The 19212-nt window shown below is 37.4% G+C and overlaps 1 protein-coding gene across 1 annotated transcript; it reads left to right on the top strand.

Annotated features, from left to right (window-relative positions):
• Positions 1-370: 370 nt before the first annotated feature.
• Positions 371-19074, top strand: LOC140166869 (N-lysine methyltransferase SMYD2-B-like). Its single transcript, XM_072190356.1, has 9 exons — positions 371-676; positions 2759-2819; positions 3503-3616; positions 5271-5346; positions 6062-6251; positions 15207-15327; positions 15982-16092; positions 17752-17881; positions 18932-19074. Exons 1-9 carry the CDS (start codon positions 504-506, stop codon positions 19072-19074), a joined length of 1119 nt encoding a protein of 372 aa, XP_072046457.1. The 5' UTR covers positions 371-503.
• The last annotated feature ends 138 nt before the right edge of the window (positions 19075-19212 follow it).

Raw genomic sequence — 19212 nt, 5'->3', positions numbered from 1 at the left:
ATTGGTTCACATGCCATGAGGTCATCGCGAGATGGCGTGTTTCTCACAAGAAGCCTAAAAAGTTTATTACGGGACGCTAAAGACGTGGGAAGGTCCTCTCTATTTACTGACCAAACAGGAAAAAATTTGGTTAATGTTTTCTGGTGGAATCAGGAATTTCTTGAAACACCCTGATATTGGCCTACATTTGGATCAAAACAAGTATGTACGCCATTTAAACAGGCCTGGGATTTCTTGTATCGATCAGTTTCTCCATAGACAATACGTGTGTGAGTGCACGCACACAGTAAATGAAGAATAAACTTTATTGACAGTGAAATCCCATTACTGCAGTAAATAAGTAAACTCGCAAACAAACTAACGTGAGTCGATTGCATGAGAAGGTGCGGGCTGGGGATTTCCCTTTCGCAATTCACTATCGCCAGCATTTTCAATCGGATTTGTGAGGATTTTGTGTTTTAAGAAATACTAGCTGAAAATTAGACTACGGAACTCTTAGGCCTATGAAAAACATGGCTGGATTAGTTGAGGTTTTTCCGAGCCCACTTGGAGGTAGAGGAGTTCGTGCTAAACGTGATATTAAAGCCGGTGAAGTGCTAGTGCGAGAAGAACCATATGTTCTATGTCATGGTGCCGTTGAATCGCCATCACGTTGTGATTATTGCTTTGCTGAAAAGTAAGTGAGGACTTTAATTGAGGACTGAGGACTAGACTTTAGCCTGTAGGCCTAAAAGCTTGTAGACATATAGACCTATACAGTGGCGTACCGTGACGCGCTTCTACCCCGGGGTGGGGGGGGGGGCTGAGGCTGCAGAAAAGGTAAATTTTGACGCCTCCTTCATCAACAGCCGGAAAAGGTTGAACCAATTTTTTAGGTGGTTTGAAAAGTGAAGAGCAAAATATAGGATTATAGGCGCTACCAACCTAAATAAAAGTAAAAGAAAATTTGATTTTCCCATTTTTGTCAAAAATTTTACAACCTTTTTCACAATCCTTCTGCCCTTTTAATTCTTTTCGCCACCCCTTCTTTTTTGCTGCCCCCTGATTTTATCCCGGGGGGCTTCCAGTCCACAAAGGCAATGCCCCCCAAAAAAATATGCGCATGCTATAAACATAGGCTACTGAACTTGTATATTTTGTCACCGTGAATTTATGCACAACTATTTGTTTTTATACGCTGATGATACTCCAGGGGGGGGTGGTACTCAAGTTTGGTTTTGGTAGGGACGTGCCGCTGAGAATTTAAAAGTGGATCCATAAATATACCAATTTTTCAAGAAATTTGGACCCATTGATATACTAAAAGTCAAAATTTTCGGCCGAATTGAACCTAAATTGTCTTAGTTTTTACAAATTTTCACAAAATTTTGGGAAAATTTTGACAATTTTGGCTAGATTAAAGCAATATTATAACATTATCATACAAAATAGATTAGCATTTCTTTGACATAAAATGTTAGTTTTTACTGTCAGATATATTTCCACTTTTATTTTTGAGCCTAATAACTACAGGAAAGCAAAGAAAATTGGAATTTACTACCAGCGCAGTATGTCGCCAATCATTACCACTCCTTCGGTCATGTTGTGGTACGACCCTTTGTTGTGTAGATCACCGTCCGCATGCCATGTAACGTACTGTCATGACTGTGTGTTATGAACATCGTGTATGCGTTCGACTAATAATTCCATCGTAATAATAAGACGCCGGTTCGGCGCTTTATTCAAAATCTCGGATTTTCACAAAACTACAGCACCTAGAGTCTTGATTTTTGCAGGGTATATTGGTTTAATAAAGTACAATATAATCGTGTAAAAAAATGAATTTTAAAAAATCAGTGAGGGCGTCCTCAATAGGAAATGTTATAATATGGCTTTAAGGAAAAATTGGGCTATTTTCGAAAAAATTGAGAAAATTTTGAAAAAGGACCCATTCATATACCAAAATAGGCTTTGAAAAAGGGGTCATTGATATACCAAAAGGCTGAAAATGCTACCCATATTTGCGGCACGCCCCCGTATGGTCATTTGTACTGAGTACCCCCGGATGATACTACCTCTATAATCCTCTTTCTCATTCTTCTGACCTGTCTGACTTCCAAGCTGATATCAACACCATCCACGGCTGGTTCATTAACAACCATGGTTATCACCACCAAAAAGAACTCCTACCCGGACATGCAACTTTACCTTGACAACCAAGTTATTGAGAGGGTGTCCTCAGCGACATTTCTTGATATTTTGATTTCTGACAGCCAGTGGCGTAGTGTGTGTCATCCGATTGGGGGGGGCACCGACCATGATTGGGGGCACCGGGTCTGATTGGGGGGGGGGCACAAGCCATTTTTTGGCCATTTTCCTATGGGATTTTCTAAAATTTGCAGTCGATTGGGGGGGACGCGTTTGCGTGACGGGAGTGTTGTTTCTGGATGCCGGACCACAATGCAATTCATGCGTACCAACGTATTGGCTTGCTAATTGTGCTAATTATTCACTTTTACGCTGAAAATGTTCTCATTTTCTCACATAGATGCAAAAAGGGGACAATATTTGAAATTGTATGTAAGTGAAGACAATCCATATCCTAAACTGATAGGGTTATCCCCCTTTAAAGGGGGTATAAAACATTGATTTTAATAACATTCAAAAATTCAAATAAAATTTTTTAATGTGCGGCAAAGCATTTTTAGCCCCCTCCCCCCAAAAAAATCCTGGTTACGGGCCTGGTTTAAATATATTCATTTGTATACTTTTCACCCAGGAGTGATCTTCGTAGATGTCTTGGTTGCAAGTATGTTAGGTACTGCAGTAAAGATTGTCAGGTGAGTGGTAACCTTTAAATTATTATCAGGCTTCAGCATACAGCATGTTAGGGTTCAATGAATTGAAATTTAAGGTGGTACATCCTTTATTTAGGAATTTCTGTAACTTATGAGTTCAGAAAACTTTTTCAATAGATATGATAATATTTAACATCTGTCAATCAAAGGCATTCATTTTGCCTGTGAATTTCAGAAGCAAAATGGCAAGTGGACAAGTGAATAGCTGAGACACTGCACCCTGTAGTCATGTTTGCAGAATTCTTCACTTGGGGTCATCCTGGGGTCATTTGTCAGGGGAATCATTTTGGCATAGTATAAAATTTTACACAAAATTATCTCATAAGGCGATGAAAAAACCAAAGTTTTAAGATTTCAAAAAAATTCTATAAAACATGCTAAAAGCCTAAAAATAAATAAAAATGAGGAAATTTGAACAATGAACAACAACAAAGCAGGAATTCCTGCTTGGGCAGGAAAATTCTCATGCCTGAAAATTTTCCTGGGGGTTGAGTTAGCAAAACAATTCATTTGGGGTTCAACCCCCTAACCCCCTGCTAAAACCACTATTACCCACAGAAATTTTTCAGGGATGGGGACCGCAAAGAGTAAAGTGTCACTAAACTGATTAAAATTTTATTTGCCTGTTTATTTTGGAGATTTGACTATTATTTTCCTCATAACAGAAATCAGCTTGGCCTGACCACATCCATGAATGTAAGGGTATCAAGAAAGCTCCTGCAAGCGAGATATTTCAAGATGAGCATAGATTTGTTGCAAAGGTACTGCAGAAACGAAAGGTGAGTCTTATAATTTATTTTACTGAAATTGAATCCACAAAATGATCAGCCAGTCCCTCACAAGCATCATAATTTATGCAAGGTATTGGTACATCTATAGTGCATTCACACAACATAAAATATCAAGAGTTGATATTTCATACAACAAAGTAAGTTTAAACAGTCATTAAATAGGCCTGTCTCAAAGCTCACGAGAAATTTAAAAACAAATGCGAAATGCGATTTAAAAAAAAAAATTTTATTCCTGACTTTTTTCATGGTATTTTGGAAAAAACTATAAAAAAAAACCTTTTTAAATAAAAAAAAATTCCGCATTTCTTTTTTGTCAAATCGTGCAATTTTACAAAACGCGCGCACAAGCTTTGAGACAAACCTTTTTTTTTTTTTGGCCTTATTGAGACTAACCTCAATATTTAGACATATGACACACGTCCTCATCAGGAGAACTCCAAGGATGTTGTGAAGGAGTTGACTTCACGACTGACCTGAGATGACCTTAGGTCTAATCAATGAAGTGTACAGTGTCGGGATCTTGAGGCCCTGGTCGCGGTTGAGTTAGGGCGTGTGTCTTCTGATTTGTATGAGTAGGCCTATGACTTCCCTCACTATTAAAGTGTCTCTGAACCTGCACCACCCAGCCAAAAGAGCAAGACTTACATCACCCTTCCTTTCATTGATGGACTGTCACAGAAACTGCAACGCATTTTTAAGTCGTACGTGGTATCAACATCCTTTAAACCCCATACCACTTTGAGGAAATTACTCAACATCCTGCTGGAAAAACAAGCTGGTTGTGTATACCAAATCAACTGTACTGACTGTCCAAAATCATAAATTGGACAAACTGGCGCCAACTGGGCCAAAGGTTAAAAGAACACAAAACTACTGCCCCTAGCAGGACTCCCTCAGCGGTCACAGAACACAGTATACAGACTCACGCCACTCTATAATAGATTGGTTCAATGTTAAAGTGCTTGACAAAGAAGACAGAGAGTACCCACGCTTAGTGAGGGAAGCCATACAAATCAGAAGACACACTTGTGAGGGACTGGCCATTAAGAAAATAAAGAAATAGGTTCTTTAGCCAAGAAAATGATTTTTTTAGTACCAAAAAGGGTTAACACTACTTTTCACTTCTCTTAACTTTGTGATGAGTCCCTGACTTGATTAATAAAAAAGTCCTTAGGCCTGTTTAAATCTTTAAGGTTCTTTATAGAACTTTTTTAAGATTCTTTATCATGTTTATAGAACCTTATCATTGCTTAGAGTGCTCTATATGGGACATCAAAGGTTCTAAGTTGCACCTTCTTTTCCAAGAGTGTTGTGGACCATCTGAAGTGCCAGAACTGCTAGTTCACCAAGCGGTACATTTCCCAGCAGCGTCATGACATAATATGAAACCAGCATTTTGAAACAGGTTCATCAGGTTTGGTAATAACAAAATAAACAAGATTTTTAATTTGTCAAAACCAGTAGAAGAAACTTTCAGTTTTCTTGCTGACAGTTTCGTCAGTGATAAAGTCAGTGGTTCACTGATGAAACTGTCAGCAAGAAAATTGCAAGTTTCTCCTACTGGTTTTGACAAATTAAAAAACTCCAAGTTGTTTATTTTATGAAACCAGCATAATCTTGTATCATTGTTTCTTTAAATCAGGCAATGCAAGGCAACTCTTCAGCTTCACCTGCAGATGAAAATGGATTCCCAAACACTCCTGATGAGCTGCAACATCGTGAGTATATACAATAGGCCTATACCTTGCATTCTAGAGGCATGTAATGACTAATGATCCTCGCTATCCCAGGGGGTAAGCCCACTCACTGAAACTTGCTGGTCCCAATTTAAAGGAAAGAGTATCCAAAAAGCATAGCACGAACTTGTCGCATTGTTCAGCATTGATATATGACAACATTCTCCCAAAACGGTTAATATACCCTTAATACTTTAATACTTGGGAGATACTTGGTAACTTATTGTTAAATAGTGAATTGGCCTAGTTTACAATTATTACTGGATGCTTGATGATGATGATGATGGCGGTGGTGATGATGAGGTTACTGATGAAAATGATAATGACAACAACACTGATGATGGTGATGACATCGATGAATATGATGGTAATATGTGACACGATCTGGTCCATGGGGGCCAAAGGCGGCAAATTTGAAACTGAGATAAAGGTCAAAATATGGAGCAAAAAACAATAAAATACATAAGAAAATAGACATCAATAAACTTCATAACTTTAGAACCAAGTAAGCTAGACCTTTGGTGTTTTCAGTAAATGATAGCCTATATTGTATGTATAATGTAATAATTACAGTAACTCAATTTTTACAAATGCCTCCTTTGGCCCCCATGGATCTGATCATGTCACATATTGAAATATTGATTACACTATTTATGAATGACATGATGTTATCAAATGAAATTCTTTTAATTTTCAGATATTGACAACTGGGAACCCAGACATAACAGGAAGTTTGAAAGGGCTTACACTCAACTGACTCAATTCATGAATGAAGACGACATCAAGAATAAGAACAAAGTGAAGGAAATTGTTAGCATATGCAGAGTAAACAGTGTCCAGATCCAAGATGGGAGGGGTCGCAGTCTTGGTTATGGTTTGTTTCTCAAGTAAGTATCAAACAGTCAGAATTAATAGGTAAATTTTCACGGGAAAGTTTTCTGGACACGTGACACCCATGGGCGCAGACATATTAGCATTATGGCATGTGACCCCGGGCACAGCGGGTGTTCTTCCAATGTATTTGAATAGGAAGAATTCTTCCTTTGAGGCAAAATAAGTTACTTGTCGCAAGTTAATAATGTTATGCTAAGAGTTTCCGTAGATAAATATTTTTTCCGTGAGATAGATATTTTTGAAATTACGTTTTGATGATATTGTGAAAAAATTAAGATAACATAATATTCAATAAATTTGCAATGCACAAATTTCTATCAAAATTGCGGTCAAAAATACTATTCCAATTCAAAATTACTAAGACTTGAATAGCGAGGTCACCGCCGGGGTCAGAGATCAGACTCGAGGTTACACTCACATTGATACGCATTGGTCACGTGTCCAGAAATTTTTCCCGTGAAAATTTACCTAAATGTTGACTGTCAAATGGCACTGATGAAGGGCAGGGCTGATTTTACCATGGCGGCTGGCCTAGAGCACCATGAAGATCCAAGGGGGGGTGGATAAAATTGCAAAAAAAGGGGACAAGGAAAATGGGAAAATTTAGTGATATGAAGCACTGCTTTTATGATGAGAAATAGGTATTAATGATCAGGATGGGGTGGACCCTGGGGTAACACATGGATCTGGTTTGGGTGGGCTCTCAGGTATGTAGCATGTGGATCCAGATAACCAGCTGAATTAAATGGTCCAGCGCACACTACATGTAAAACAGATATGCTGTGCACTCACAGAATTGGAGAATGAGAACAGGGACTCAACAGCCATCTTGATACATGCATGGAGCAAAAATTGGGAGGTATTCGATTCCCCTTGGAATGCGCTCGAGGCATTCCTTGTCATGCAAGCCTGACATGGATGATGGGTGCATGGGTGTATTTTATTGTTTTTCGCCAGCCCATTCGGGGCTGGTACCTGTTTCAGGTTTGGGGTCAGTTTACTCAAGAGATTATATTTTAGTGGTATTGGAATGATTTTTTTTTTACTTTTTGTGGTTAAATTTTTTTAAAATATTTTAATTGATTTGTTAGGAAAAGTAAGTATGTTTTGCCGTTTCAACGAACAGCAGTGAGTATTACCAAAGTTATGTTTGAACTAATTAATTATGACTTTAAAAGTTTAAAGGCCTAAATGTAACAATAATAGTTAATATATATAGCATCATATGGTCAGCAGAAGAAAATCTGACATCACCTATGATGTCATATCAGTGTCCTTGACCGGGGTCCTTACTCCTTGACCACTGAACAGCGTGATATCATGTTGATAACAGATCTATAGAATCAAAATCTTCATCATATCCTCGGATCATATCACAGATTCTCAACAATCTGTGATCATATGGACCATATTGATGTGAAAGTAGTTATCTATCATATCCTGTGTCGTTTTATGGATAAAAATGACTCAAAATGTTATTGATGAAATGGTTGCTATCATAAACATCAGTTTTGTCTTTTCAACGGAAAAATCCGATGCAAAATAAAGTTTTTAGGGCCTAGCTATAATATGGGCATAATTTATGCATATAGTATTGAACAATGTACCCCATTTGACATGCACTTATAGATAAATAAATTGTCTTACTTTATTAATTTAATAACTTCTTTAATTTAAATAAAATGACACATAACTATTTGATTCATAAAATTACATTCAACAAAATGATTGAAGAGAAAACACACAAGGCACTAGGCAGACTGTTATAGAATGGAGTATGTAAGATGCCATGTCCATAGCTTCAAGAGGAGTTTCCGACTAGCAATCAACATGATCAGCACATTCAGAAAAACACAGTTTAAGAGTGAAGATTGTAGTGAGTAACCAGTCCTTTATAAATGTGCTGGCCACTATCTATTATAATATAGTAGGCTTAAACTATACATTGCGAATTAATTAAGTTATTTTAAAATAAAATGTACATGTAAGTTAACTCAAACCGGCAGTGTATATATCGAAAGCAGTGAAATCGGACATTCCTAAGAGAAGATATTGAGTTCGTAAGTTCTGGTATAACAAAATTGGAAATTAAGATATCGTGGGTAAAAAGCTGAAAAGAAAAAAAAAAACCAACGACAACAACAACAACAACAACAACAAAACAAACAGACCAGAACAATTTGGAGTACATGTAATGAATTAAAAGAGTTGACATGAGATTAGGAATTAATGTTTTCTGCTGTTTCAGTGTGCATGTTCTCATCGTTGATGGTTTGGTGGACTGTCATGTAGATGTAAGCGTGATCCTAAAAATGCCTTTCACATTGACCAAAACTAATTACAAGACCTCTTCTACATTGAGGCTGGCTTTCCTTTTAAAGGGAATTTTATTACTCCATATTTTTACCTTTATCTCAGTTTCAAATTTAAAACTTTGATGTCAGACTGGTCCACACCAATGTGACATCTGTTAATCACCATGCACACAATGCTATGGATGATGTTGTGGGCCTGCAGTGTAGCACATCGGTGGGCCACCAGTAATTTTCACAGGCTTTGGACAATTTTGTGGACAAAATATTGAGTGCATGGGGAGGCCCATGTCATTGAGTGACAATATAATGATGGCAATTGGATCAGTGGGCTCGCAGTAATTTTACAGGCTTTTGGACGATTGACCCGTCTTCAAGCAATACCCAAAATAATCAGATAATAGGCTTGGGCCTACTCAATTATGTGCAATTGAACTTTTTTCTCTTCTTCTCCCCTTTCTCTTCCTGGTTGTGGCCCCCTTGATCTTTCGACTGGTCCAAAACAGAAGTTAAAGCAGGCACTCATCCATACGTGCGCGGAGGGAGGGTGTCTGAAGGAGGACCCGAGGATGCATCCTCTCAGTATTTGGAAAAATTGGCAAATTGAAGCCATTTCGGTGACCATTTTTACACTATTACGTGATGTGAATGTGCAGTGCCTGTCACAGATTTTTTCCTACTTTCTTTTCCACATAAGGCTTTTTTTAACATAAAAAGGGTGCGGACCAGCTTCTAGAAACAGAAATAAAAAGTTAATGCAAGTACCATAGATGGATCCAGCGCCCCCTGATGGATTGTGAGGCAGAAGTCTAAATATCATACCATGCACCATGGGCGTCAATCGGGGGTCATGTCCCTCCATATTTTTGGATAGGGGAACACAATATCAAATAGCCTCCTCCATCCACTTAAGCAATGATGATAGTGTAAAAAAAGGGCAACCAAAATTATGCATCTGATGGCAAATTGGTCCTTCATTCGACTAAATTGTTCAACTTATCAGGGGGCAACATCCCCACTAGATAAACAAGTGAAAATTCATGCACCAAATGGGTTCAATTTGGACCTTCATTTGGCAAAATTGTCCAATTTCTATGGGGGAACATCCCCTCTCAACTTCTGAGGGTACAACATCCCCCTTAAAATACCCACCCCCTGCTTATAACAAATGAAAAATGATGGACCAAACGGCTTCAATTTGAACCTTCATTTGGCAAAACTTTCAACTTCTGAGGGGGGACATCCCCTCAGAGATTAGACACACCCTGTGTATCGATAACAAGTGAAAAATGATGCACCAAATGGCTCATGATGCAGTCATGTCTACAGTAGAATTCACCATGACCTTTGCAGGACTTAAGGGGTGGGGTATGTACCTTTGGACAGTATTTATTGTGGGACATTAGAGCACATCAGACATATCGAATTGCATTATGAATACGAAAAATGTCCTTCTGATATCTAATAATTTAGATTTTTTGAAATTCGCAATGTAATACACATTTTATGGCAAATGATTAAAAATTGATATTTTTGATATTTAATAGTACTCGAAGTAAACTTTATAAATCTGATAATATGTACTTAAAGTGTATGTAGGTGGGATGAAAGGCCCATGATTAATTGAAAATTTTGACCTTTCGTATTGAAGATATGGATTTTTTTCCCAAAACAAAAAAAAAATCTGGTCTTTTTGGGAACAAAATCCATATCTTCAATATGAAAGGTCAAAATTTTCAATTGATCGTCGACTTTTCCTCCCAGCTACATACACTTTAAGAATATATCATTAGATTTATAAAATTTACTTCGAGGACTGTTATATGTTATATATCAAAAATGTGAAAAATATCAAATTTTAATAATTTGTCATAAAATTTGTATTATATCGTGAATGTCAAAAAATGAAAATTATTTGATATCAGAAAGACATTCTTCGTATTCAGAATGCAATTCGATATGTCTGATGTGCTCTCATGTCCCACAAAGAATACTGTCGAAACGCTCAAAATGCTCATTCCAGATCCATTAAACCCCATTAAAAGCTATTAAACCAAGATAACACTCATTGAAAACAGCTTAACTATGTTACATCAGATCTGCTCTGTTTAAATCCACACTACACATGTTTCTGTTTTACCTGTTCAATGAGCAATGAGCTGGTATAATATAGTTTCAGCTGGGTGAACAATTATAAAGCAAACGCAAGGTAACAATACTGTGTGGGCCTTTGTTCACGAAATGAGACAATAGTGTGCATATTGTTAAACAGCATTCTTGAAAATGAGAAACATAATGGTTGTTGACCGTAACACGGTTTGGAAATAATTTCTTCATATTTTTTGGTGTTATCTGTCATTTACATATCCTTCCTAAAACACCAAAGTGCGAATATTTCCAAACACCTAAATTAGCTAAAAATTTAGGACATGTTACAAAACTATATTTTCTAGAATTTCAGAAGAGTACTTTAAATATTGGCCGGTTATTTTTCACACAGTGACGTTAACTATAGGCAATTGCCTATACTTCTAACAGACACTATTTGTAAAGCAATAATTTCATAACTAAGCCTACAATAAATTATAGTGAATAATGGTCCACGAATAGCTTCATTTGGCCATTCATTCACTTTTTCTAATTATAGTCCACCAAATGGCTTCAATTAAGCTTTCATTTTACAATTTTTTTTAAATTCGCAGGGAGCAACATTCCCCTCAGACTTCCCCCTTCCTGCGTATGCATAAAGAAGTTGCCCATTTCACTTCTGCTTTAGACACTTGGCACTTCATTTAAAGCAATAATTTATACAATAGGCCTAATAGTTAAAACTTGTACATGAATGGCTTCAATATTATTGAGCCGTCATTCCACAATTGTCAGTTTTTACAAACTAAAACTTTACATAATAATAGTTCCAAAATGGTTCACCAAATGGCATCAAGGTCTTCATTTTGCTAGGGGCCCCTCTCAGACACCCCCTGCGATACATCCGTCAATGGGGTGTGTGTGTGTGGGGGGGGGTAGGGCGCCATCCTTTTTCCTTTCTCCAGGGCGGCAGAAACATAGCTCAGCCCCCGGGGTAAGGGCCTTCCGGATACGCCACTGGGGGTGTGCTGCTGAGAATTTGAAAGTGGGCTCATCAATATTCCAATTTTTCAATAAAACAATTGGACCTATCGCTATACCAAAATTCAAAATTTGCCAAATTGAACAAAAATTGTCTATTTGGCTACAGTGAGGCAAAATTGGGCTATTTTCCAAAAAATTGAGAAAAAATTGAAAAAAGGACCCATCTATATACCATCCTAAAATTGGGGAAGAAAATGGGTTATTGATAGCTATATAAATATCGGTAATATATTTCTACTAGATATTATACGTAACATGTTATCGATTTTACGTCATCAAACATTCGTTAGAACTTAAACATTACTGGAAATAGAATGGGACTAGATAAAATAATGCACAGTGTCGACGCCCCTATACGATAAATATAAATTTAATACTCGTTGGTGAGCGTGACGGGCGAGTGGTATTTCACCGGACGCAAGAAAAGGAGTTCTATCTGATTGGCTAGCAATCGATCGCTAGGTCGCTTAGTAGTCAACTACAAACTCAAAACTGAGCAATGTATTCAATTCGATTGAAATCGATATTCTATTATTAGCGTAGATAAAGAGAGTGATAAGCGCTTCAGACTCCGAGTATTGTGCGTACAATATTGTATGTACAATATATGTCGTTATTTAATCTATTGCCATTCTATTTCCAGTAATGTTTAAGTTCTAGCGAATGTTTGATGACTAAAAATCGATAATATGTTGCATACAATATCTAGCAGAAATATATTATCGATTTTACGTCATCAAACATTCGTTAGAACTTAAACATTACTGGAAATAGAATGGCAATAGATTAAATATCATTATATATTGTACATACAATATGTATGCGTACAATAAAAAGTTTGTATACTGCTTTAGTGTGTCAATAATGTACATTGTATTGCACCTTGATTTTACATGCATTCCTTTATATAATTATTTTCTCAAAGAGTTGAAATGATCACAATTTTTACCCAGGATTTCAAAAGTTTACCGCAAAATTGCAGTTAAACATATCCACAGCAAAATACCGGTCCTCACTAATTAGTGTATTTAATTTCCAGTTAGTGTATTTAAGATAAAACCTGTGATTTATCTGACAACAAATAAAATTTTCTTGCAATAGAAATATCATATGGGATACTGATATGGTAGGCTGCAACCGCCACAACGTGGAGCTGCTACGCATAGCTGACTTTTTGCTCCGTGGAGTCAAATTGACCAATCATGATCATGTTAGAGTTTTTCATTACTCGGAGGTAAAACTGACCAATCAAGTAACGACTTACTCATTACGTGAAGCGAATTTATTCATTAAGAATTTGCCAGGCGAAGCGTCACGTAGTTGCAAGATATCCTCGGTCACGAAAGTTATGATTCAAAAAGTAGTTTATGAAAAGTACGAACCGACTTATTATTAAGATGGACATGCACTCATAAGACAGGGTCGGATGCAGGAATTTTTGATAGAGGGGGCGCCTTTTGGTCGACGACGAAAAAATGGTGTTAAGGGGGTTACCCCCTCGAAAACTCAACGGTTTTGGCCCATTGTTTGCTGTTCATGGCGAATTTGTTAATTTTTTTAATTTCTTTCATTTTTTGTATTTTAAGTTAGGCGGCGCCCGTTGCTAGTCAAAAAATAGAGGGGGCGCGCGCCGGCTGCGCCCCCCCTAAATCCGCCCCTGTAAGAAACTCATACCGGGACTCATACAGTATTGTACATATAGCTAGGCAGAGTGGTGGTAAACCATGCACACAGTTCTGCGATCTGCAGTGTATCGCCGGGAGCTAATTTGTATCACTTGCGCGGTGTGGCCTGCGGAATTCGACCTTCAGCAAACTGCAAACCAGTTCGGATTTACTTTATATACTAGTAGTAGGCCATACATACTGTAGTTAGGGACGCTTTTCATTAGATTCTCAGGGGGGCATGGGAGTTTGGGTCAGGCAGAATTTTTTTTTTCGCCTCCGAGAGCACCAAAAAAAAATTTTTGCGCCTTGTAACCGTAAGTTTTTTTTCAATTTTAATGTAAATTTTTATACAAAGTTGAGTGGGGAAATTTTTTTACTCATCAGTGAGGCAAAATTTTTTTTTTTTTCGTCTCACTAGTGGGCAAAGTTTTTTTTTCTGTCTCACTAGTGGGCGAAGTTTTTTTTCAAAAACTCCCATGCCCCCCTCCTGGAAATCTAATGGTGCGCCTTACTGTCCGCTTTTCCTATACACAATACTCAGTGCGCTCACCATTGACGCGTGACCTCTAATAGTGTATGTTAGAAGTATAGGCCATTGCCTAGTTTACGTCACTGTGTAAAAAATAACCGGCCAATATTTAAAGTATTCTCTGAAATTCTAGAAAATATAGTTTTGTAACATGTCCTAAATTTGGAAATATTGGTACTTTTGTGTTTTAGGAAGGATATGTAAACGACAAATAACACCAAAAAATATGAAGAAATTATTTCTAAACCGTGTTAAGTCATTAAGCTTCTCATTTTCTCATTTCGTAAACAAAAGCCCACAGTATTGTTACCTTGCGTTAAGCTTTATAATCGTTCACCCAACTGAAACTATAATACCAGCTCATTGCTCATTGCACAGGTAAAACAGACACAAGTGCAGTGTGTATTTAACCAGAGAAGATCTGATGTAACATAGTTGAGCTGTTTTCATTGAGTGTTATCTTGGTTTAATAGCTTTTAATAGGGTTTAAGTCCTTCAAAGGTCGTGGTGAATTTTACTGTAGACATGACTGCATCATGATTATTTTAAAGTCAACAACATTCAACAATATGATCACCGTGATAGTGGTGATAGTATGACAGTATCAGTACCATGGGTGTCAGTGATCCTGGCCTGACACTGTAGACAAACAAACAAACAAACACGCCACACACATGACACATGCATGCAAGGTAACATTGACTATACACTAATCAAACAATGGTATTGATCCTGTACAACTGGTCGTGGTTTATTTATAATCGATTCATTTAAAATCCCCATAGTAAACATTAATTTTGGCAAGAGTTTTCTCTCTCTGGAAGCGAGGATGCATCCCGGGATGCATCCACTGGCTCAGCGTAATGAAAAGATCTAACATGATTGGTCAATTTAGCTCCATGAAAGCGTTAAAAAGTAAGCTACGCGTAGCAGCTCCACATTGTGGCGGTTACGGCCAGCCATATACTGATCATGCGAAAATCGTAAAACATAGAATAGAAACAGTGTGGCAGGCTCTCAAAATCTCAAATTGTATGCTTAGCCTGAGTCGCACGGCCTATCTCGAACAAAATCACCATGCGTAGCTGTTGAAAAACGTGAGGATTCATCGTACTATCACGGCAATTTTTGACACGAAGATATAGGGACGATGACGGTGTGTAACGTAGATATGTTACATCAAATATTATACCATGAATACTCAGAGTCTTCATACGGCCTAACATAACCAAGGAGGATATTGACATAACTGCCACTCATAGAATTTGTAATTGATTAATTTATAGCTAATTTCTGATTTTTTTTTAGGTATGCAATGTTCAATCATAGCTGTGACCCAAATTGTCTTGTTGCAACCGATCATGAAAGCAATATGATGATCAATCGCCGTGAAATTCGAGCTGTGGCGGAAATTAAAAAGGGAGAGGAGGTATGAAATACGGTATTATCAATTGTACCACAATTTTACTAAAATAACAAAAATAATTTTGTTTCCACCCCCCATAACTGCCACAGGGTTGTTTGATTTAAATCACATTGATTTAAATTTTTAAAAATCACTAATTTAAATCAACTTTTTCATTTTTTACCATTTTTGATAAATATGAGTTAATTCCTCTGGCTGTTTTACTTCATTCCTAATGCTTCTACAACTTTTGGATACAATTAAAATACCTCTATGATGTCATTTTATCTATTGCTAAAAATTCATCTTAGTGCAGAATTCAACAGGTTTTAATTTTGTCCCATGGTTTTAACAATTTTTTTTCTTTGAAATGTTCACATGTAAAAACATGTTTTGATTTATTGTAATCGAGGTATATTATTTGCCCTCCATCATGAGCGACAAATCAAAATGGTGGATTACCATAGCATGGCTGGCCATATATAGTAAGGTTGAAAAATGTGGGACAGCCAGCCAAATGCAAATTACGCCAAAATTGGAGTATTAAAGGATATGTAATCATAAGAAAGACGGGTGGGTGGGGTGGCAATGCCGTTTCAAACAAATTAACCAAATTCATTTGTAAAGATCGTATATACAATAGCATTATTAGTCTGATTCTTTTATATTTGTCCTCAGTGTTTTGTTAGCTTCGTAGATGAATATCAGCCAACTGCCATGAGAAATGATGCAATTTCTGCAGAGTGGTTCTTCACATGTAATTGTAACCTGTGCCAGAACAAAGAGAGAGTAAGTACGGAGGGATTTATCCCCCACCCATATCTACGCCTATGCTTTGGTCACGGACAAGATAGAGGATTTTGACATTCAGGGATGGATCAGTCACAAAGGCTTCAATAATTGGATGTTATGTACCCAAATTTCTTTAATATGTTTAATGGCTATGGCCATTCTACTCAAATGCTGATGAGACATTTAATGCATTTTTCCATGGAAGTAAGAGACTGATTTTACATAAATTTCCAAGCTGAACTGACCTTTAAAATTTTGTTTTTAAATTGGCTTGCACCTAAATCATGTCCACTAAGACATCCAAAACGGGACTTTTTGTGTTTTCTACACATAGTAACATGTCACACAAGAATGTGGACCATACCTGGGGGTGGTGGGTGGGGGGCCCTGGTTGAAGGTATACATGGATGTGCCACGGTTTGAGGGTACCTTTCAACAATTTTGGTATATCAATGGGTGGGTTTCAGTGGACACCAATGCGCCCAGGGGTGTAGCAAGAGCATCAGAGGCCCATGGACAAGAAGCAGTACGGGCCCTTTTAACCAGGGCGTATTTTACCTTATGGGCCAAAATTTGGAGGCTCAGAACTCGCGTGCCGAGGAAGGCATGTGCACTCAAGTCAGTGGCCAAGTTTTGGTTTACATATAGTAAAATATAGAGGAGGACTAACATATTTTGTTCGGATGTTACTAGGAGAATTTGCGTGCAAAGTACGCGAAAAAAAATCCAATTTCAGACTATTTTAGTCCCAGATCAACATCAAATTAAATGCGTGCGAAGCGTGAAAAATTTTACAATTTTTCCCTAAAAAAAAAAAAAAAACATGCTGTTATTGGGGTTAAAAGAAAGATGCATAGGGCAATTTGGGGCCCCAAAATTTTGGGGCCCTGGACCCGGGCCCATCTGGCCCAATGGTAAATCCAGCCCTGCTCTCCATAATCAGGCCTCATTTAATTTTCGCTTTTGTGCTCGGGCCCCTGAACCCTCGGGGCCCACGGACTTCGTCCACCCTGTCCCCCCGCTTGCTACGCCCCTGAATGCACCCAATTGGGCAGAAGTGGCCTTAAAAGCACTGGCGCTTTTTTGCGAAATATTGGTATACTATTGGGTTGCAAAAACATTTAAAAGTAGGTGCAGAGAAAGTCATCATCAGCCTATGCACAGCATGGCACATCCCAACACAACATTTTTGAAGACCCTCCCCCATAACATCCCACTATCTCTAAGGACTGCAATACCTAAGGTTTGCTATCACAAATTACAAAAAAGGTCCTTGATTTCTAAGGTTCGATATTGGTTCTTTACTTCTAAGGTTCGATATCACTAATTTCAAATCGCTATCCCTGATTTCAAATAATGTTCTCTATCTCCAATTTCAAATAAGGTTCACTATCTCTAATTTTTAAAAAGTTGATTTTGATTGTGCATTGCGAGTAATGTATGATTATGTGTATTACACTGCTCCATAGACCACTGTGTTGTAATTTTGTTCTGGTATACCTGAACGTAATTCAAATTTGACAATATTTTTACTAAACAAATTAATCTGCAAGAAATTGTTTGTACATGCATAAAAATCTCAAAAAAAAATTTGAGAAAAGTGGGAGGTGATTTAATTTATGTTGTTGAAATCATTGTTTTCTTTTAACATAATAGAATGCAAGGATTTGTGGATTAAGGTGTCCCAACTGTTCATCTGCAGTGCCCTTTTCTCCCACTGAATCACCCATATTTGTTGACGTAGATGACTATAACAGGCGTCCTGAATTTGAGTTTAATCCACAAAGTAAGTATGTCACTAAATTATCTGTTTCAGCAACAGGAACTTGGAACCAGAAAAAAAAAACGGTTTAGAAAAGGTGTTCTTTAATTTTAAAACTGTTCTAAAAATCTGGGAAAAGTGCTTTTTTGAAGATAGAAATAGCTGTTATATCTGACAAAAAGAAAACATGGGAAAATAAGACTTTTTGGTGATAGGTCCTAAAAACGGACTCTTTCAGTGCTCATTGCATTGAGATTAGTTTGTTCATCGGATCACTTGCTGTGGCTCTTAACTTGCCCCCACATTTAAAAGTTTACTTATATTTTAGCCTCATTTCGATAAAAATAGATTAGTATTTCCTTTCCATAAAATGTTAGCTTTTACTGTCAGATATGTCCCTTTTTAATTTTGAGCCAAACAACTAAGGTAAAGCAAAGAAAAAATTGGAATTTACTATACCAGCGCTGATGTCACCATTGCGTGTCACTCCACAATTTTTGAATGCCGCTCCAAGCGCGCTTCAGACTCCGAGTATTATCGTACAATATTGTATGTACAATATACGTTATTTAATCTATTGCCATTCTATTTCCAGTAATGTTTAAGTTCTAACGAATGTTTGATGACGAAAATCGATAATATGTTACATACAATATCTAGCAGAAATATATTATCGATTTTACGTCATCAAACATTCGTTAGAACTTAAACAGTACTGGAAATAGAATGGCAATAGATTAAATAACGTACATATTGTACATACAATATTGTACGTATAATAAAAGTCTGTATTAAGCCACTTGCAGTTCGCCATTATGCACTATATGCGGGAGAGCCTCGAACTGGCAGCATACATGAAAGGAAGAATTACGTAACCTTACACAGAATGTTATATGACTGGTTCAATTCCCATTCATGTATGCTGCCAGTTCGAGGCTCTCCCGCACATAGTGCATAATGGCGGAACCTGCAAGTGGCTTAATACTGCTTAATTCATCCCCATACCATAATTCTCTATAACCTGAATGAGGCATTGTTGAAAGTACTACTGGTATATTATCTTTTCTTTTTCAGGTGAGATCAAGTGTGTTTCCTGCCAGTGGCTTCCAGACAGAGCTTTGAGAGAAAAGTATTGGCTAGCATTTTTACAAATGAATGAAAAGGATATTTTGATCAAAGCAAAGAAGGAAACTCTAACACCAGATATCCTTTTGTAGGCCTGCCGACAAAGGGATGCATTCTCAGGCCCGGAGTCATAGGGTGCCCAAAAAATAAGGACCCCTGGAATGAAAAATGCGGACATCTCTAATATTGCTATTGCACTTTTTCATTTACGGCATGGGCAAAAAACAATG

Source organism: Amphiura filiformis, chromosome 12, assembly GCF_039555335.1.
Source record: "Amphiura filiformis chromosome 12, Afil_fr2py, whole genome shotgun sequence".
Classification (NCBI taxonomy): Eukaryota; Metazoa; Echinodermata; class Ophiuroidea; order Amphilepidida; family Amphiuridae; genus Amphiura; species Amphiura filiformis.
The sequence above is the reverse complement of the archived record's forward strand: the minus strand, read 5'-3'. Positions and strand labels throughout refer to the sequence as shown.